Consider the following 20865-nt stretch of genomic DNA (forward strand, 5'->3'; position numbering starts at 1 on the left):
CCAGAAAGCAAAACTGGCAATGAACCCAAGAGTGACTGTACCCTCTAATCTTATGGTGCTGAGAGGTGTCTATGAATATACATCTAAGTGCAGTGCTCCTAATATCTCCTTTCTTTCATACTCTCTTGTTCAACATGGTGAAGAGATTAAGAGGGAAGCCTCTCATACCGAAATTAATGGCAAAATTTCCATTTTGCCCAAGATTTTAGGCAATTTATTCTAGATGACACCTAATTTCCAGCCAACTGTTCCATCTAGGATTAAGTTCACCATTACAGTAGTCACCATCAAGTTTCTCACAGCTGTATGCAGATGTTTTAACCATTAATAATAACATTAAAATAGAAGTGATGGGACTGCCTCAATGGAGCCACTGGTGTTTTGTGGAAGACTAAGGAAAGTCTGTCCACCTCTGGACATGATCACTTAGTTTCCAGCCAGCACAATGCGTGAGTGCACTCATTTTCTCATGGTAAAAGGAATGTCCTCTATGGGCATGGAAGCAGAAAGGGTTTCCTTCTCAGGAACCCAGAGGATCCGTTTCTCAGAGCTTGTGAACAGTGTCAGCAGCACATCATGAGCACTGAAGGCTGCAGCAGCAGATCAGAGGCAGAAATCTCATGTCTCTATGGCAGAAAGTGACAGCAGATGCTGCCTTTGGGAGACAGGAGATTTAGTGAAAAGCCTGCCTCAAAAAAGGACATGGATATACAAGAGACATTCAGTGTGCATCTGCATTTTTAGGGGAAAAAAGCTGAGATTTCTGAATTTGTTCCCTTTTAACTCAGTAATGTTACTGTAATTTTTATTCAAATGTGGCTCTTATCAGGAAACAATAGGTAGTCAAAGTAGAAAAGATCTAGAAGAAGATATTTCTAGGCTGGCAAGGAAAAAATCAGAATTATCTCTCTTTTACATTCGTTGTGAGATATAGTTACTATTATCTAAATTCTCAACTGATATAAACCAACTTGACTCTACCTAAGGTGACAGAATCACTTATTATAGTCTCACTTGTGTGATACATTTAATTCATTAAACATCATCTGTTCTTTTTCATTTTTATTTCTTTTTCTGAAGACTACTACAAACAAGGATATGCACACATTTTGCAATGCCTCAGCACTCCTTTTTTCGGAGTTCAAAGCAGACTTGCTTAAAAATTTGTGCTTGACTAATGATATTAAGCTAAGCTTCTTAAAGTGTTGTTGAATGTCTAATGTTGGTGGCTGACACCATAGATTTGTATAACTTCAAACCTATGGCAACCTATTCTCATCTTGACATGCAGTAGAGAGTTGCTATCCTGTGCTGTAGAAATTTGATTTGTATCAGTACACAATTGGTATTAAAAAAAAATCCTTGATTTTCATACTAAGACATACTCTGCTTTCTCAGGAATCGATTTCTTTTTGGAGTGCATTTTAAAAATTACATTTCATTACTTTTATTACTGCTTTGTATTTAATTTTTTGGCAATATTCTGCTTTGGTAAAAAACAGCAGTGTCTGAAACGATCTACAGGTTTTTGGTGAGAGAAAAAAAAATTAAAAGCTGTATAAACTGGACACACTCTAAATGGCTGGATATTACAATAATCCTCCTATCTGAAAGCAGTTCAGAAAACCTTGATTCCTATAGCTATCAAGACAGAGAGTATTGCTCTGTTATCGAAACATTGACTGGGAATTGGTGTCTCTCAATGTCTCAGATCTCTGACAAAGTGCTTTCACATTCCCTCTTGTTCCAACCGTCCCTAGTCCTGTTCGCTAGAATTTTCACTGAATTGTACCAGCTTCGTCTTTGTCTGAAGCATAAGGAGAACAGACAGAGCTGGAATTACTGCAAGTTCTACTGAGATCTCTTCTCCAGATAGTTAGATGGTTCCCACTTAACAAATTCCCAAATACTGTAGGGTCCAGGACAATGGCAACATCCTTGATCTCATATTCTCTTCTATGCCATATAGAGCAGTAATTCTTTGTGTATTGCTCTATGTCTTCAGTTTCTCATGGGGCATATCTTACGTTTGGGAAGCAGCTTGTGATATGCAATAGGTGTGTTCAGTCTTTTGACTAATCATATATTGGACTGTTCTGGGAGAGGGGGTGGCTCATTGGCTCAGTATCTCTTCCACCTTGTGTTTCACTTATTGATGTAATTCAGTACTTACATAGTAGCACTGCTGGCTGTAAAGCAGAGAGAATTCTTTTCCTCTTCTGGCATATAGGTCTAGAAAATTACTTGCAAAGGGTCTCAAAGTTTAATGAGAGCCAGTGAAATTCATGCTATCTGCATGCCATTTAATACGTGAATCTGCAAGACACACGAGGAAAACATTTTCCTGGCAGAAACAGGAAAAAATGTCATGACCCCAGGTTATGGCAGTGTGTGGAATAAAGGGCTGGGTTTCTTAAATTAAAGATTTAGTCCTTCAGGAGGTGAGTGCAAGGTCAGGCATAGTAAGAAATTGGGAAGGTGCTCAGGTGGCACATGCTGATGTCATCCAGCCAGTGTCAGACTATGTAACCAGAAAAGCAGGTTCACTATCACAGTATTACCCACAGCTGTAACAGGAGACACCAAGTTTAAGATGCTTAATTAGAAATAAGTGCCTAGAGAAATATTTAAGCACTAATGTCCTGCTTAGACACTTAATTCCGGTCTGTTTCAAATATCTGCAATGCTAGGTGTTCATTTGCCATTGCAGCTCGAGCTATGGTTACCATTTCCAGGTTTATCTTTTCAAAGGAAAAATAAGATTGTAAAGATCTTTGGTATTATGAAGTTAGCATACACGGGCTTCCTGTGTTTTTACCCAGTGGAGGTATTTACTTTTGAGCATCTGTGCTTTTAACTGAGCATTCACTACATTCCCATGGAAATAAGTTTCTGCATGCTGAAGCCATCTATGATGCATTTGCTGTATCGTCCCTCATGTTTTGCAGCACATGCCCTGAGGGATATATATGTCTGAAGGCCGGGGAAAATCCTGACCATGGTTACACAAGCTTTGATACTTTTGGCTGGGCCTTTCTCTCTTTGTTCCGTCTTATGACCCAAGATTGTTGGGAACGTCTCTATCAACAGGTACGAGATTGTTTTATTACTGTTAAAAATATAAAATAAACACATCATCTCATAACAATTAACTATCCAATAATTATAGACAAGAAATAAATATTGGTCATTAGGTAAACTGTGCTGCATGTTTGCTGGAGAAGAACTATCAAGTGTTCCAATTAATTTATTTTCATAGGAGTGATGATACCAGAAGACATTAGGCTAGGTGTTTGGTAAAGGGGGGAAAATTGGTATTGAGTGAACGATGCTTTGAATGTGTAATTTACCTGAATCTAATTGAAATTCACCACTTAATGAAGATCACCATGTTGCCAATTAATGATTTCTTTGGTGGCTGGTGTGACATGAACTAAACTTTTGAGTCTGACTCAAAAAAAGGACTAGAGAAGCACCTGTGTACTGGTCATATCTTCTTTGCAAAGCGTGATAACAGAAATTCAGCAGATGGCAAAACTACCTGGTATCTTTCAGTTCTCACTGCTGCAAACTTGTCATCATGGACAACTTACAGTCAACTTAGTCATGTATGCAAGGTGGTCTGCTAGTGAACGCTCATTTTAGTGTGCATTTCCTGAAATGTATGCAAACACTGAAGAAGTACATGCGATAGTTTGGTACTGAATTACATACTTTGTCCTTGGAGCTACTGAAGATTTATTCTGCATCTCAAAATTGCCAAAACCGAAGCTTACTTGTAAGGAAATCAAGGGAGTTAGTGCTGACAGATACTACGCTGAAGGTACGGAGGTAGACATCTCTGAAGGTACTAGGGATTTAAGCTTCACATGCAGCCAGTTATACAATTTCATTTCCGGAAAACGTAGTACAATGAAATTGAAGATTCTTTAAACAACTGTATTCATTTACTTGGCACAAAGGTGCATGTACAAATCTAGAAGGCTGAAACTGTCATGGCAAATAAGGGTGAACATCACTTTTTTATTATTTACCTTACAATATCACACAGTGGTTTCTATCACTACCATCAAGTCATTGACCATAGGACATGTTATCCTAAACTCCGGTTATGCCTGTAACTCTGGTGGAGAACCAGGCAATACGATCAACAGCACCCAAGGTTTGATTCTTCTTATCCTGAGGCAGATGTCTAAATATCTTTAAGTATCTTTATGGCCCCAGTGACTGTAAAGGACCTAGACTGTAGACATTTGAAGGGAAATACATGAATCCCGCTTGGAAAGTTTCTATGCACTGGACAAAAGTAGATGGAGCTGTGTGGGGAAAGCTTTCACTGCAGCTGATTGTAAGATTTTCTATTCTCAAAGAAAACCAGTAGAGATATATGGTAAGGAGGAAAGAGTTCTTCTATTAAAAATTGATTTTACTGCAAGGCACGTATTTTTTGAATAAGGTATAAAAACATGTTGGTGAGAAGATTATTTCCTTGAATGTGGTTGTCATTTGCTATCAAAGGGATTATGTTTTGGCTGTTAACAAAGGGTGAATTCAGTTATATTTTAAATCTAAGTTTAAAAAAATAGTAAAAAAATCATAAAAATTTAGTTTGATTAAAAAAATGTAAAAAAAATATTGTTAGTGATTTTGGTACTTTTGTGCTTACAGACTCTCAGATCTGCTGGGAAGATCTACATGCTTTTTTTTATGCTGGTCATCTTTCTGGGCTCATTTTATTTGGTCAACCTGATTCTGGCTGTTGTGGCCATGGCATATGAAGAGCAGAACCAAGCCACTATTGCTGAAACAGAAGAGAAGGAAAGAAAGTTTCGGGAAGCCATGGAGATGTTAAAGAAAGAGCAGGAGGTCAGTAAACTCTGTTGCATGATTGGCTTCAGGTAACTTGAACAGATTGTACCTTGAGATTCACGTTCTCTTTATTTTACATTTATGTGATAACTCAAGTAAGAGTTTGCTTGAAAGCAGCTTAAGGTGTATGAACCTGGACAGAGTTGTTACCGTCCTTTCTAAAAGAAAAAGGTTGGTTCTACCTGCTAGGATCAGGGCCATTTAGGGTTTACATATCCAGAGATGTATTAGGTTAACTGTACCACATGTGCCAGCAGAGGAATTTATATTGGGCAGAATATCAGACATTTTAATTATGGTATAACTGCATCTGCATTTGAGCACAGAACAGCTATTTTGGTAGCTCAGCCATAGCCCCAGCTGAACGTTCTTCCACCAGCACTTCAGCTCATGTTCATTTCCTCACTGTCTTATTCCAACTGCCAGGAATATCCAACCACCTAACAGATAATGAACATAAAGATGTAGGATAACCTGTTTGAAGCACATACAGCTTAATTCCTGAACAAGTAAATAGCCAGATCTTGAGGTTAAGCTTTGCAAATTATGCAAAGGATATGGATTTAATGTTATGTTGTAAGTTTAAACAAAACAGGGAGGCCATATGGTGGATGTAGCCATATAGCCTTAATAACACTGGTTAATTTGCCTGTGGTTTGTGTGGGGTAGAAAGTCTTTATTAAACAGCTTAAGAGAACAATTTAGGTGCTGTGAACAAGAAGACAATAAGAAAATTAGTCTGAAATAACACGTAGCACTGTAGTTGAGAGAAATAAAACCTTGATACACAATATAAACTAATACACATAATTTTCTTTCGGGTACATATGGCTTCAGGGCCTAATCCAAAGCCCATTTAAATCCTTGGAAAGAAAATAGAAAATGCAATTCATCCTTGACAAAGTGCTAATAGAAGCTTATACATCATTTAAGTCCTTTTAAAGATCCTCTTTGATGGTTTAAGTAATAGGTAAATGCAATTTACTCCATGTACAGGCACTTTGAACAGAGTAACTTTCTACCATAACCCAAGGGAGCAAACTGAGCTCCAACCTGTACCTATTTTATACAAATTTTCATGTGTTTTGACTCCAGCTGAGCTCTTCCTAATAACAGTCAACTTTAGTAGCCCCAGCTATAATTATAGATATTTAAGAATTTCCTTTTGAAGGCTTTGATTTCAGTTAAGCCTGTATGTACACAAAAAAGGAAAGTCAGAATATGTCAAACTGAAGGTTGCTCATGAAAACCTAAATTGCTCCCATTTGTCTATATGCTTTATAACAGACTTTTCTTCAGCCGACCACATGTCATTTTTCCTGTGCCCTGCACAGCACAAAGGGTGGACAGTGCATGACTCAAGAGCAGCTCTTCGCTTTCTCATAATTTGTTCTGTAGCCTTAGGGCAGCTTGAGCAGACTCTCCAACTTAGGCATTCAAAGCCTGCTTCAGAGACTAAATGACTAACATCCTTAGTTTTTCAGTGCCTTTTGTCTCTGCTCAGACATGTGCTTCAGAAATATTCATTTGTATTTGCAATACTCCTGGAAAATTATCCTAGCCTTATGAAAAGGAAACAGGAGTAGAGCGATTTGCGCGCGTGTTCACTAGTGAAGTCCAGTAATTCTGCAAATCAACCCCAGACATTTCAAATTAGATATCTGGAAGCAGAGGGTCAGGAAAGTGAATTGGGTGGCTGCACCATGTAGCTTTCAGATGTCCTTCTTAAGTGTCCCACCCCAGTCAGACTATTCAGTTTTAATCTTGCTCTCCAAGCCTTTATCAAGATTTTGGGGTTGACTTTCTCACTGTACTGCTAAATTCTTGCCTCAGCTCCTATTGCCTGCATAATCTCTGTGTCAGGGCTTGTGTGAACTAAGCTTTTCTCCCATCCTTCAACCACCACCTGTCCCAGACATGCCTGGTCACAAGTTTCTTCCTTTCCCTGGGAGCCAGGGTAGTGGGTTATGGTTTGCAATGCCAGAGGGAGCAGCACATGGTCCAGCCACAGGAACCCAACCAGAAAGGGTAGATAGACAGGACATGGGATCATCCTCCATGCCGTGAGAAACAATTTAGTTCAAATCCTTTCAACAACTGAAAAAGGGCATTTCAGCCCAAGCAATAGGTAAAAAAATGCTAACAAACTGAAAATCAGCTTATTTTGCTGTAAGAGTACAGCACGCTTAGTAGCACAACCCACAATATTTTTGAGATCAGTAAAGCACGATGACAATCAGAAAGGAAAACCAAAACTCTTTAGCCCAGTTTTTACCCTGTGCAGTACAAAGAGAGTGCAAATATAATTGATATGCCGGCTTGGGGACCATCGGTCAATTTACACAACTGGTCTGACACATTTCTAAACCTGAACTTAACACCAAAAGACTTGCTGAATCTTTGTAAAGAGAAAGCACTTCAGCACAGCAATTAAATCAATTGACTCAAAAAAAAAAAAAAAAAAGAAAAAAGAACAGCCTAGACTGGTGTCTGAGCCCTCCTCCTCTCCTCTCTAAGCAGCTTGCTCATGAAAGATATTTCCCACAGGAATTAAGTTCTGTTGTGCTCTCAGCTTGATAGAGCTACCGCTACTCCTTGAAATACATGATTGATTCTTTACGCGACTGTTAAGTGCCTTCACTTTCCTTGGACTGATGCCTGTGGGAGGAAGGGAGTATTTTGCTGTGGAGAGCTGATTGCCTGTTTGATTCTAGTGCCTTACAGACAATAGCACTGAGGATTCATCTGTTTCTGCTGTTCTTGGGAACCTGGAGAGGCGCTTTTTTTTTTTTTTTTGCAATTCATTTGTTGTATGTATTTCAGCTGGGGCTCTGCAAATGGCCTTGTCTCCAGCTACTTCTGAGACCCTGACACCTCCCAAACCTGACCTTGTGCATTGTGCTCAGACCCCCATCACTCCTTCCACCTGCACTGGGGACTGGGGCCCAGTGTGTCAGTGTGGGCTGTGCCTTCCTCCCTACACCTATGGATCCTTGCTCCTGGCTGCTCATTTTCTCCCAAGGCTGTGGCTTTGTGTGCTCAGGCTTTTGCACTCGGCTTCTGCTGGGTTTCCAGCAGTTGGTCTGTTATCAGCTCTCGCAGCCATCCCAACCGATAGCCAGCACAGCACTGAAGCACATGGCGAAGCAAAGGCCACCTCATCAAGTTCAGCCCACGGTTTTATCTTTGCATCTCTCATTATAGCTGCCTGTGCTGCTCTTTGGGTTAAGTGTTTACAAAAATGTGCCTGCTGTGCCTAGCATCCCTCTGTGACAGGGGAAGGAATATCCTGGCAGCCAGCTTGGCTGCCCGTCTGTCCAGTCACTTCCACTTCAAGGGGCCGAAGTCTGGGGGGAGGAGGTGTGATATGAAATTCTTCAGTTTGAGATTTTTTTTGACTGACACGAGAAGTGTTACTCCAGAGATGTGTGCAGTGTACACCTGCACGTGTGTGCACACAAGCTGTTCCGCTTCTGACCTGTTGAAGGATCCTGTGCGTGAGCTCTACATAAATCACATAATTTCATTCAGTCATTCCTAATGCTCCGTCATATGAGCTGGGTGGCAGACCTGCACGTGTGCCTTTGTCCTAGGAACCTGTCTGGCTTCATGCTAAATGTGGAGGTTAGAAACAGGTTAAGACCAGTTCCAGCCATATGAGGTACTTTTATGATTAAGGACCAACTGAAATTTTAAATTTATCTCCTATCCAACCTTAACACTTGAAATGAAAAATAATTGCTGAGCAGAGTAATTATTAGCTCTCACTGAGATCCTTAACTCAAATAGTAAATTTTATACCTTCTACCACCTTCTGTTTTAGGCACTAGCTGCTAAAGGAATTGATTCGATGTCACTTAGTTCATTGGAAATGTCACCTTTAGCATCCAAAAATGCCAAGGAAAGAAGAAATAAGCGAAAGAAAAAGAAATCTTTGGGAGCAGAAGAGTATGGGGAAGACCAAAGGAATCCCAAGTGTGACTACGATGATGGTCAGAGGAGAATGGTAAGCCATGGTCTGAAACATCACTTGTTTCACACTGCACTTTGCTGGATAGGCCAGGCTCTGAATAGACAATTAAAGCTGAAACTTTCAGCCGTAAAGAAAAATCAGACATATAATATCAAAATTGACCTGCAGACAGTCTGTGTCAGAACAGTAGAAGGAAACGTATTACCACTTAATTTTCAAAATTCATTACAAATGCCCATTAAAACATTCTTACAAATTTATTTTGTTTCAATTTTTTTAAATCCTTTTTTTTTTTTTTTGCTTCAGGATTACCCACAGTTTGGTTTATTTTCTTACTTTAATTTTATTCATCTGAATATATTTATCCTATCCCTACTAGAGAGAAAAAAATTCTTGGAAGAAACCCAAAAAGCTTAAAAAAAAAAGAAAAAGAGAGGAGGAAGGAGGAAATTTGTCTCTGAGGGCTTTTTAAACACTATACAAAAAAGTTATTAACCTTTTTATATTCCTGTGCTAGTTGCCTTCAAGTCACAACTTTGTGGCACTTGTCTCTACTTTTTATTGCAGTGAAAAAAATAGTGAGACACTTGTTAAATAGGGTTTTATATAAATGTTACTGACATGCATGAATATGAATCTGCACATGCTGTATGTATCAAATGATCATAAATAGCTTCAGATAATTTGTCTTTGCTTAACTGAGGGCAAAGTTTAAATCAGTTTATTTTGTTTTTTTGAAGAGCCATGTAATGGGCTAAGCCTTTTTTCATTTTGTTGTCAGTGAATTTAGGGATATTTGGCAGCCATAAAAAGCTCATAGAAAATGTGTAAGTGATATAAGTAAATGTGACTAATTAATGACTCCCCAGCTCACAAATTTTACACAGAGCTGGATTTCTGTAAATGACATACATTTTTTAATCTAATAGTTTTTGTTGTCTCATCGGTTGAGCGGGTCGCGTTACAAATTGCACCTTTGTTAAAGCTAGAATTGCTCTTTAGCTTCATTCTGGATGGGTTTCAAGACACCACGTACCAGAATGACCATGGATTGGAGCTGTGCATTGCCAGTTTGTTTCTTAGATTAATATTTCTTGTTTTCACTTTTCGCCCCTGGATGTCATATGCATGAGAAACATGGGAGACACATTTCAAAGCTTATAGTAAATCTTCTCTGCAAGGCTGCGTCTGGCATGGTTGGAGGGAGTGAGGCTGAGTCATCATTCAGATGCAATCTGAGCAGCTGGAAGTGTGTTGCCATCAGAAATCAGTCTCAATGACCGTGCCATGGAAACCGAGGCATGGATTTTTGACCAGTTAAAATTTGGTAGTGATCCAAATAGGTTGTTTTTAGTTAGAGGGGGACTGGGTTTTGTACTCTTCTTTGTACCAGTGTCATAAAGTAGCATTATTACGTAACTCAGTGGTGTGAAAATTAAATCAGGCTTCGTTAGGTTTGTCTGGTTTGTGGATGCTGTGGAGATCTGACCTCTCTTCATATATTCTTGGTTCATAAGCAAGTTCTGAAGAAGCTGAAAATTCTGTATGGGCCATAAAATCAAAAGTATGTTCTGCCTAAATGCTCTTACTCCAATAATTTCCTCTTCAGATATGAGGGAAGGGGATAGACTTGAATTCCTTATGCATTTTCTGAACATCCTTTTTATTCTGCCAGGGTTTAGGTGTGTTTAGTGCTTTACTATGTCTTCCTGATGCTCTGTCAGAGTTGCACTCTCAGTAGCTGATGTGGATCGTCAAGGCTGATATTTGGGTGTCAGGGAGACTGCTGTGTACTGAGGTTACCTACCCTTTAAAGCAGCCATGTGCATTGGGCTAATCACTCTACAAAATAAGAAACCATATCCCTCTTCTTGCTCTTGTTTTATTTTTTTCCTTTATCACCTTCTTCCGTCGTATACTACTTCTTCTTCTTCCCTCTTCTTCTCATTTTCCCTGCAGTTCATTTCCTGCCCTATTTCTTTATCTCTTCTTCTCCCACTGCAAAGTTCCTTCCCTAGCTGTTATGAAGATGTGTGATAGTACCGTAAACTGGAGCTGGATCCCTTTCCCTGCTCCTGTCTTCCACCCCTTGTGCTGCCTTCCCAGGTCCTTTGGCACTTATCAGACCAGGGGGGAAGTAGAAGCAAGGGAAGCATCACGCTACAAGGCGAATGCCACCTTGAGCCTTCCTATTTCAGTACATCTTTAACTGTCAAGTATTAGACAAATACCTAATGGCTAGGAATGATTATTCAACCTCTTAACTTTGCAAAGGTTGAATACATGTAATTAAGTCTTTCTCTGAAGCACTTGATTTAAAATGGAACTTACTGCTCTCCCCAGACATTCCTTGGTCCTGAAAACATGTTGCAATATGTTGTTTCTCTTTCCCCTTTTTCCTTTCTGGGGGTTTCTAGACTCTCCTTGGCATTAGTTATGGTCCCAGTGCAAACTTGGTGAAGCGCAGAACCAGCCACGGAAGCATATTCAGTTTCCGACTCCGTGGCAGAGACACTGGCTCCGAAACAGATTTTGCCGATGATGAGATCAGCACGGCTGGGGAAAATGAAAGCCACCGGGGCTCTCTCTTAATTCCAAGATCTGGGAGGCGTCCGAGCGTGCAAAGTCAAGTGAGCCATAGTTCTCACCCTACTTCTCCCAACTACACCCAGACGGGCAAAAGGAACAGCTCAGTGGATTGCAATGGTGTGGTTTCCCTGATAGGAGGAGGCACCGGGGCACTCAACCCAGACCCTACTTCTCCTGCAGGGTTACTGCTCCCCCCAGTTATTATGGAAAAACCTGGGACAGGCGACCTGGTGAGTACTTTATAACTTTTGTATGTGATTCACACACTTGTTTCCTTCTAAATGTTGTTGGAGTTTGCGGTAATTGATTTGCACGATATGCAGTCTGCAGAGAAAAAACAGACCCAGCATCCGAGGCAGGGTGGGAAGACAATGGGCTAACCCCCACAGCAATGTGTGTCTAGTTCTGCATAAGGGAGGGTCATGACTTCGGGTGAGACTTACTCTTCAGGGCTGGCTGGAGGCAAATACCAAAATCTTGGGTTTGCTATGAATTTTCTTTTCTTGTAGGGACATTTTCTAAGTTGGTTGCTTTTGACATTTGAATATCTGACATTGTGTGGTGGCTAGAAAATTGTGTTTTTAAAATGATTCAGTGTGTTTTACCATCTCAAGACTGCATTTTCTCCCACTGGTTGGTATCTGTTTGCATCTAACCTCTGGTCTTCTCTATAGCTACTTGTAGAGAGCTGTTTGTACGGTCCAAAGGTAGTTTTCAGAAGGGTTTAGCATCCAGTTCAAATAACACCCAGGAAGTTCAGCAGAATTCAAGCTATTGCAGATTGCCAGGATCTTTGTTGCAAAGCACCACCGTTGCAAAATATTTAATAAGGTCATAAGTAAAACTATTAAGACTGATGCCTTTAGGAACCAAGTACAATTCACTTGGAAAACCGTGAGATGGTGTTTTGGTATAGCTACTACACAGACAGGGCAATTTGGACAAGTTGCCAGTTTGATATGGTGGAAAATTATCTCTTTTAATGTAGATAATCTACATGGGAGCTCATGACTCTGAACAGTCTTTAAAGCAATGGAGGTCTAGTCACCACGGTCAGTGTGGGCAGGATTTATCATAGAATCGTAGAATGGTTTGGGTTGGAAGGGACCTTAAAGATCATCTAGTTCCAACCCCCCTGCCATGGACAGGGACACCTTCCACTAGACCAGGTTGCTCCAAGCCTCATCTAGCCTGGCCTTGAAGACATCCAGAAATGGGGCATCCACAACATCTCTGGGCAACCTGTTCCAGTGCCTCACCATCCTCTCCAGGAAGAATTTCTTCCTGATATCTAATCTAAACCTCCCTGTTTTCAATTTGTACCCGTTACCCCTTGTCCTGTCACTACAGGCTCTTGTATTTATTTCATTTCATTTATTTCATTTATTTCATCTTAGAGATCTAAAATGGGTCATAATAGTCTCTCTCCATAAAAGTGCCTCTTTCTGTTCACCTTAACTTCAAAAGGAGCCCAAGATGAATAACTGTGCTGCGCATGTCTTAAGTCAGGCGAGATGAAACCCACTCAGAGTAACAAGGTGCCAAAACTGGATTACACTGGTGGGGAAATAAGCAAATGTGATTTTAACATGTATTAGGCAAGGTATTTCCTGAAGAGAGAGGCGAGTGAGATGAGTCCCAGCTGTGGTGTCAGATTATCAGTAATTGAGAAGTAGCTTTTTTTTCTCTACAGCCAGGCAGCTTCTTCTCTCTCAACCTTTGGATTTAATTTTTTTCCTCACCTATCTGGGCATTCCCTGTAGTCCTGCAAATAGACTCTCACACTGTACATGAGAGGAGGGGCCATGCTGCGCGTCTGGGTGGTGTGAAAATTATCTGTTTTGGTGGTGGTTTTGAGGCTGTTGCTGCTTTTTCAAATGTTCACACCTTCATTCATTTGAAACTTTGCTACTCCCGTTTTTACCCTCTGGATTTATCTTGGCACAAACCAAAACAAAAAAAAGCTCTGTATTAAAGGAATTGTGGAAGAAAGGGTTTGTGCGTCTGTTTAAAAAAAAAAATAAATCTGAACCAGAGTAGAAAGGCTCTGGTAGATGAGAAGTGGATGTCCCCCTTTTCTCTGTAAGGAAAGCAGTTCTGCAGGCTGCTGAGGCTCTCCCAGCTGTCAGAAAAAGCTTAACAAAGCATGAGAGCACTCGACCTTTCACAGGAAATATTGGTATTTTACAGGATTGGGCCCTGAGGTGACAGGGAGGCTTTGAGCTCTGCTGGAATTTCTTTTCATTTACCAGCCTCCTGCTTTTAAAAAAAAATGGATGTGGAAAATTAAATGGCCTGGTTGGCTGAGCTCACTTGGCAGTTCCCTGGTCATCTAAGAAATAACATCCAGGCACTATAGTAACAGATGCTCATTCAGTGATGCAATGTGAAGGATGTTGTGTCTTCTGCAAAACAGGTTTGGTATCTAATCTATCCAGAAAATGTGAGCTGGAGTTAAAAGCTAATTGGCAAGAAGCCCACTGCTGTACAGATGTATTCGCTACAGGAACCGTAAGAGCGGGGCACTAGTGTGCAGCCTCAGCTGTGGAGTGCAGGTGAAAGGAAATAGCAAATCCAACACCTCAGTGTGCTCAGAGATAAATCAACACCCTTCCAGGCTTTGTGTTTGATTATTTTTTGCCTTTTTCTTGTTAAAATTTGAAGTTGAGTTTGTTCTTTGTTAGCAGCTCTGGCTTCTTTTGATAGTCTCTTGATACGTTTGGGGGAGGCAAAAGAAAGATATTGTAGGGTGAGGTTGAAGTTACCTCATTAACCCCACTGACCCTGCTGTTATTTATTTTGTACAAGTGTAAGCCCATGGTGAAAAAGGACCCACTTCTAATATAGGATGTATCTTCCCTGAACAATGAAGGAAGGACCAGTCCATGAAAAAGGCATCACTGTAATATGCATTAAGCCCTGACTTGCAGCTTCCCGGTGTGTAAGTGTAGCTTCACCGATGTAAACGCAATGTCTGAGGGGATGGAGCTGGCAAAACACATGTTACAGCATTAGGTTCTGAAGATGCTTTTAAGTCCCTCTGTGATGCTCGGTAGTATCAGATGAGCATAACACAGACTTGTCATTGTTACTGAGGGGTGAGACTGCTGAATTCTGATTTAGGGACAGCTTGGAAAAATCAGCACTTCTGATTTAAAAAGCAGAGTAATCATCAAACAAGGTCTGACCATCTCTGGTTTTGAGTTTTCAACCTGCAGCCCTTAAGCAGAACATAATTTCAGCAGATGATTTCAAACTAGGCCCTCCTAAGGTTTCTCTGGGAAAGCATAAATAGTCACTAGCCACTTTTGAGCATGTTAGCCTGTTCGGTTTTAGCAACATTCAGCCTGAAGAGTTTACCCCAGGCAAAGTAGTTGGGAGTACAATGAACAACTTCCATGCCTTTGTGTCCTTGCAACTGCTCCCCTCTGTCCCAGCCAAGGGTTTTTTGCACAGGAATGGCTGCAGGTGAATGTGTCTGTGCAGCTTGTGCCTTCCTCCATGAGAGTGGGGGCTGCAGCAGATTATCCCAGTTTTCAGGATGGTGACTCAGATGACTGGTCTCCTGACACTCAGCTGCAGAAGAGCATGTAAGCTAAAAAAGCCAGTTTCAAATGCTTTTCAGATGGCCCTGGCTGCTTGGCACAGATGGATGTGAGTCTTTCCATGAGAAACCAAGTGTGCTTGCACCTTCCATCTCCTCCCCCTTGTCCCTAAATACAACTATGAAACAGGAGAGATTTCAAATAATCTCAATGGATGGGTGTTAAGGCCCATTAGACTTGTCAGCTGGGGTAGTCTGATGGTCAGCAGGCTTGCTGGACATGAACATAATGATCCATGCAGAACAGCATCCATCCATGCAGTCTTCTCCATCAAAGCACTCCTGCCAAGTCACCAGGAGCTTCAGTCCACAGCCTGAGGAAGAAGGAGGGACATCCCACCCTCTGCAAGGAACCCATGTGTCTCTGCACACTTCATTACACGCGTTGACGTCCCCGTGCCCAGGGAGTGGTGACAGTGTTGTTGAGCAGCTGTCCTTGAAAGCACAGAGGGTCACACTGCACTGTTCAAGCTCGAAAGCCCGCTGAGGCCATATGAAGAGCAAAGTAGTGCAGTATGCAGGTTTGACCTGCAAACACCCTCCACAAAGGTGGTGCTGGGTCAGTCAGTCTTTGCTTGGATGTGAAGAGCAACAGGCGTTCATGTCCAAGGGCTGCAGGGAGCTTGTCCAAAGGAACCCATGGTAAGTCCTCGTCACTCTCCTGGAAATCTCCAGTGTATATCGGAGGGGACTGAATCAGGGCTGGTCCTGTTCTCCTACCAGCTTGCTTCAAGTGATGCAGGTGCTGGCTTCATAAAACTTTCCCCAGGGTAAAAAAGACACAAGCAGGACCTGGTGACTATGCTTAAAATCCTAATATTTTTTGGTTTGACCTGAAGTGGAGAGGTCTGAAAAATGGTATGTTTTCATGATCCTGCTTATTGCTGGGCTGGGAGTTTGGGCTTTCACCTTTTTTTAGAAAAAGGCTATACATTATATAAGTAACTTTAGGGCACACTGCAAACTAAAGTTCTGTGCATTCTTGTAGTGTTTATTTTAGCTATGTGTTGCTCTGTTGTGTCTTGGTGTTTCTTAGTTATTTAAGAGGTTAGAATAACATCTCCCTTCATAAGGTATTGATCTGCTTGAGCAGAATTGGATTAAGTTAATGAGCTGTTATCTGGACCTCAATCTATCCATGGAATCTTATAAGTAAGATGCTGCCTGTGGTTGTCAAGAATTTCTTGAGGGCTGAAAAATACACATGGCAGCATCCCCTCCCTCATGCCTCCAAAAGAAAACTGGAGCCCTTTCTGTAAATCTGCAGCGATTTCACAGAGGTTTTTTTTAGTTCAGCCCAACATTCCAGTTATTTTGGAGAAGTGGCAGAGAAATGGACATGGGGCTGAGGAGGGGGTTGTTTACAAGAGGGCAACTGGCTCGTAGCTGGTGGTCCCCACTGCTTTGTTCTCACCCAAAGGAGTTTTCCGTCAGCCCATCAGTGGACCAGGGCCACCCATGACATGGCTTTGGGATAGGCAGAGAGGCAGAGGTTGGAGCTATCTGGGGTCTTCCTCGTGCACATACAACCTTTCCTGAATTTCCACTTGGTCACTTTTCTTTTTAATTTATTTTGGGAAACTAGAAATGCCAGGTATTGCTAGATTCATGTGAATGGAAACTACTGGGGACTGAACCTGTAGGAAAGGCCAGGCTGTTTATTTAGGTGCCAAACTAAGAATTTAGACTCTTATCTTTAGATAAATTCTTTTTATCTTCTTTTATACCAAAAAGAAAAAAAAAAAAAGACGACCTTGGCTTTTGTTGTTGTTAAGCATAAAACTGTTTTGCTGACCACATTGATTTGAGGTTTTCTTGTTGACCCTAAAAGCACCCTGAGGTAAAATTTGTTTTTTCCCCTTCTTGCTTTGCCATGATACTGGTGAAAAGGCAAAGTGTTAGCAGTTTCCATGTTCAGAAAAAGGTCAACAAAATAAGTCATCCAAAAGTTGTCACCAGTAAGTCATATGGACAAAAGCTAGCTAGCCCTCTGCTGCTGTCAGCCAGTTGTCACCACAGCACTAGTTTCTGCTCATTTCAAACTGTTTTAGCACATCCTACGCATAAATCATTCAGATTTGACACAAATATTGAAAGCTGGTCCAGTATACAGTGCTTCCCTTTAAATAATCAAGTATCCACAAAATTAAATGTCTTCTTTTTAATGATTTGTGCTATTATGCTAACTTTCAATCTCATCAAATATTTGTGCTAGTGCCTTACTGGGTCCATGGTTCATGGGGTGACCTGTCCACCTCTTTTTATGCTTGAAAAGATATTTACTATATAAGGAAAATTAAACCTGTACCAGTTCCCAAATGTGGTCTTCAAAATGCTGCCATGTATAAGCCCATCTTCACGTAACAGTTTTGACATAGCTCAGAACTATAGGCACTCAGAAGAAGATCATTCTGCAGTGTTATTCATCCTCATTTACATGTAAATTACTGAATGGTATATTTGTCCCTACAGAATTTAGCTAATCCAAAGGAGTAACATTTCCAGTCAGTCAGGGAGTGACACAAATAATCTTGTCCTGCTGGAGGTGCCTGTGTTTAACTCCATTGTGATTTCTCATCTGCATCCTTAGGAAACTCCTGGCATAACTGTAGGGACTGTTGTTATTTTTGCTTAACTTCTATAGAAATATAAGTACAATGAACAACCGTGCCTGTGTATATTCTCTCTGTAATAAAAATAGCCTTTATGCTGCCTTTTTTGTCCAGTTCCTGGAACTGCTCCCTGTCTCTGTGCAAAAACTTCCAGTTCCTTGTGTGACTATCAGCTATCCCTGTTCTAAAATAAATAATTTTTAAAAACCCTCACATATCTATTCTTTACAAAGAACAAAAGCTCATAAACTTGAAAAAAGCTAAGTAACTTGAATAATTTTAAGCAATTCACCTGGATGGAAATTTTCTCACCTGGAAAAATAGTTTATAGTAAATTGCAAGCTGACTGGGATTTGCTGCTCTTATTGGTAGAGACCACGTCCTCCTGCAAGGAGGATTTCTTACACCCTGACATTGCCTGCTGGCCACTGTGTCCTGGCTGTGGGGAGGAACCTCCACACTTTGCCTGCTGCTGAGGGGCTGGCAGGGAGCACCAGGCTTCAGGCTCTGCCCTCGGTCGCGGGCACACGTAGCTGGGTGGGTGGGTGGCTATCAGTGGGCCAGCAGCAAATTGCACCAGCTCACTCCTCCAGAGATGAAGGTAGAAAAGAGCCATGCACATGTCTCCTTCAGAAATACCCCTTTGCACGTGGAGGATGGCACAACTGCAAACAGCCCCCTTGACTCCAGCAGAACCCCTGAAGTCCTGGGGACATCTTCTCGTGAAATAGGTAGCAGGACTGAGGGTGCTGGGCTAGAAAGAAAAATAGAGCGACTTAAAAAACTCATTGGGTTGGGAATATCACATCAAACCTAAGGAAAAATCCAGTTCCATGCTATTTTTTTAATGAAAAATATGCCAAACCTGTTAAACTTGGACTTTTCATTTACTCTGGTTTAGCCGAATGAAAAAATAGGAAGAATGAATCTCTGAATGTTCTTCCTTCCATTTTTTACCTCTGCAGTGAATTCTCTTTTCACCTGTGAATAAAAGGTGGCTCTCAGGTAAAGGCCACCAACCCATAATTTCTCCAAAAGCATTTCTGTATGCATGAATAGGAATATAGTATCTTTCCTGACAATCAGAAAACTGGTCCTTCTGGGGATGGGATTGTATAAAAACATACTACTGTTATGTCCTAAGCTTTGGGTCAAATGGGATGGGAATATGGTACAGTTTAAAGAGCCAGATGATCCAGAAGAATTTGAAATTTGAGATTGTATTATGGCTCATTCTACAGACAGAGGGAACTGGAAAAGTTGAGGTTCCATTTGGCTTCTTCTTCCTTTGTCTTTGCTTTTAACTTTTCATTTTACTTCAATGTTTGTCTCACTCACGGGGTTTTTTTTTCTCTTTTTCTAGTTATTTCATTTCAGTCCCATGTATTTGTTACGTACTCCAAACTGGTGCAAATGATTATGCAATTGCGTAGATGCTTTCTTCATTAATAAAACATTTGTTGTTTCTGTTTTTTTGAGGATTTTTTGGGTTTTGTTTTTATTGGATATTTTGAGGTGAAGAGAATCAAGAAAACTAATGCATCTGAAATATTGTTCCCCGTTTCCCCAGCTCCTAAGCAAAGGATTGAGTGATTTCTTGTTATGTTGTGCACAAGTAGGAGTCTCTCTGAATAGGTTCTGATTACACCTCTCCTTTTGAGATGAATGCGTCAGTAACTCAATGGACAATGAGCCAATTGTTTTAACAAAAGAGAGCATTTTAGAAAACAGAAAAAAAAGGGGGCATTTTGAAACATTACTGCTTTCCTGGCTTACTTAATATTTTAAGTCCTTGTTTTAGAAGTCCTTACTCTTCTCTGATCATGGAGTGATTGGTATTTTTATCTGTAGTACTTTGAAGTGATCTGGGACCAGTATACTGGCTATTTTCAGTGTCAACCGGTGGCCAAGTGGCTTTGTCCTTTGCAACAACCTGACAAGGGAATGTCCCCTGTCCTGAAGAAATAACGCTCCAGAAGGACAGCTCACAGAGCTTCAGTGATTTTCTCCTGCCATTCTCATGGAATTGCCTTTCTTGAAGAGCAGTTTTGATAGAGAAATGATTAAAAGGAAGGATCCTCAGTCCCTCTGGGTGCATGTCCCAGGTACAGGCAGCAGAGCTGTGAAGCTGCTGCTCATGGTTTGCATCTTGGATATTGATTTGGGGTAGTTAGGGCTGTTTCAGACCCAAGTGATGAGAGAAGGTCCAGAAGACTGAACCTGATTCCTGTAGCTCATTTGACTATGGAGAAGCAAAAGCAGCTACTCTGATATCTGTATAAACTGCTGCCCACTTTGGCTTTTGATCAAGAAATTTGTCAACTGTATAAGTAGGGGTTATCATCTTCATAGGGATTTCTTCTCTTTTTGCATTCCCTTGAGCTATATTGCAAAGACCATCAGGACCCATCTACAGTGCATCTCTCTTGCTCACATAGTATCTCAGACCTCACAGCCTGTATGCTTGGAGGAGCAGGACGGTGACTGTTAAAACATTTATTTTGGGAGACTGAGTGTCTTGATCAGGAGGCTTGTGACAGAGAATGGCTTTGGATTTGGCTTTCCTAGATCCTTACATCACCACCACCATCTTTGCTTCTAACTGTGGGAGAGCTGGAGGAGTAAACCAAGTGGGATTTGTCTTTATGAAGTGGGACCTTGCAATAATAGAAGTCTTAACATCTTGCTCCTATGAGCTGACATTGTAAAGTACTTAATACAGTGTGTGTTTACAGCAGCACTGTCTTTCTGGCTGACTTCAGAAACCCAAGCTTTTTTCCTTTTGATAAAAGCATAAAACTAATTTAAAATGAAACATTAATTAAAGACAGTTTGAGAGTTCTGTTTTTCTGGGTTTGAATTTTTTTCAGGGTTTTTTTAAAGCTTTTGCTTGAGAAACATGAGAACTAGTTTGAGTTATTTTTTATTTTTCCTAAGAGAAAAAAAGAAGCTGAGGTTCTCCCTTAATTATGGAGCTTCAGAATCAGGGACACCAAAGATCACCAGAAAGACAATATGTTCCTGAGATTTGGCAGTGTTTCAGAACAAGAAAAAACATGTGTTGAGGAGTCAGTTTGCTTGGTATGGTATCAGAGGCCTGTAATAGAGCTGTTACCCACGCCCCTTTTCCTCTTCTAGCAGTATAATTAAACAGTTAACACATTTCAGAAATAATGGAATAATTAATGTAATTAAGTAGGGTTTCTTTCACAAGCAAA

General features: G+C 40.8%; 1 protein-coding gene across 1 annotated transcript in view; it reads left to right on the forward strand.

The window, feature by feature from the left end:
- LOC104510348 (sodium channel protein type 5 subunit alpha-like) overlaps positions 1-20865 on the forward strand; it is a gene marked incomplete at its 5' end in the record, with an annotated part of 128857 nt that overhangs the window by 9155 nt on the left and 98837 nt on the right. The window contains 4 exons of the mRNA XM_010152567.1: positions 2949-3090; positions 4669-4866; positions 8693-8875; positions 11260-11661. Of these exons, the coding sequence (XP_010150869.1) occupies positions 2949-3090; positions 4669-4866; positions 8693-8875; positions 11260-11661 (925 nt within the window). The remainder of the gene's footprint in view (positions 1-2948; positions 3091-4668; positions 4867-8692; positions 8876-11259; positions 11662-20865) is intronic.

The sequence above is a fragment of the Eurypyga helias genome, unplaced genomic scaffold (genome assembly GCF_000690775.1).
Source record: "Eurypyga helias isolate BGI_N326 unplaced genomic scaffold, ASM69077v1 scaffold1665, whole genome shotgun sequence".
Lineage (NCBI taxonomy): Eukaryota > Metazoa > Chordata > Aves > Eurypygiformes > Eurypygidae > Eurypyga > Eurypyga helias.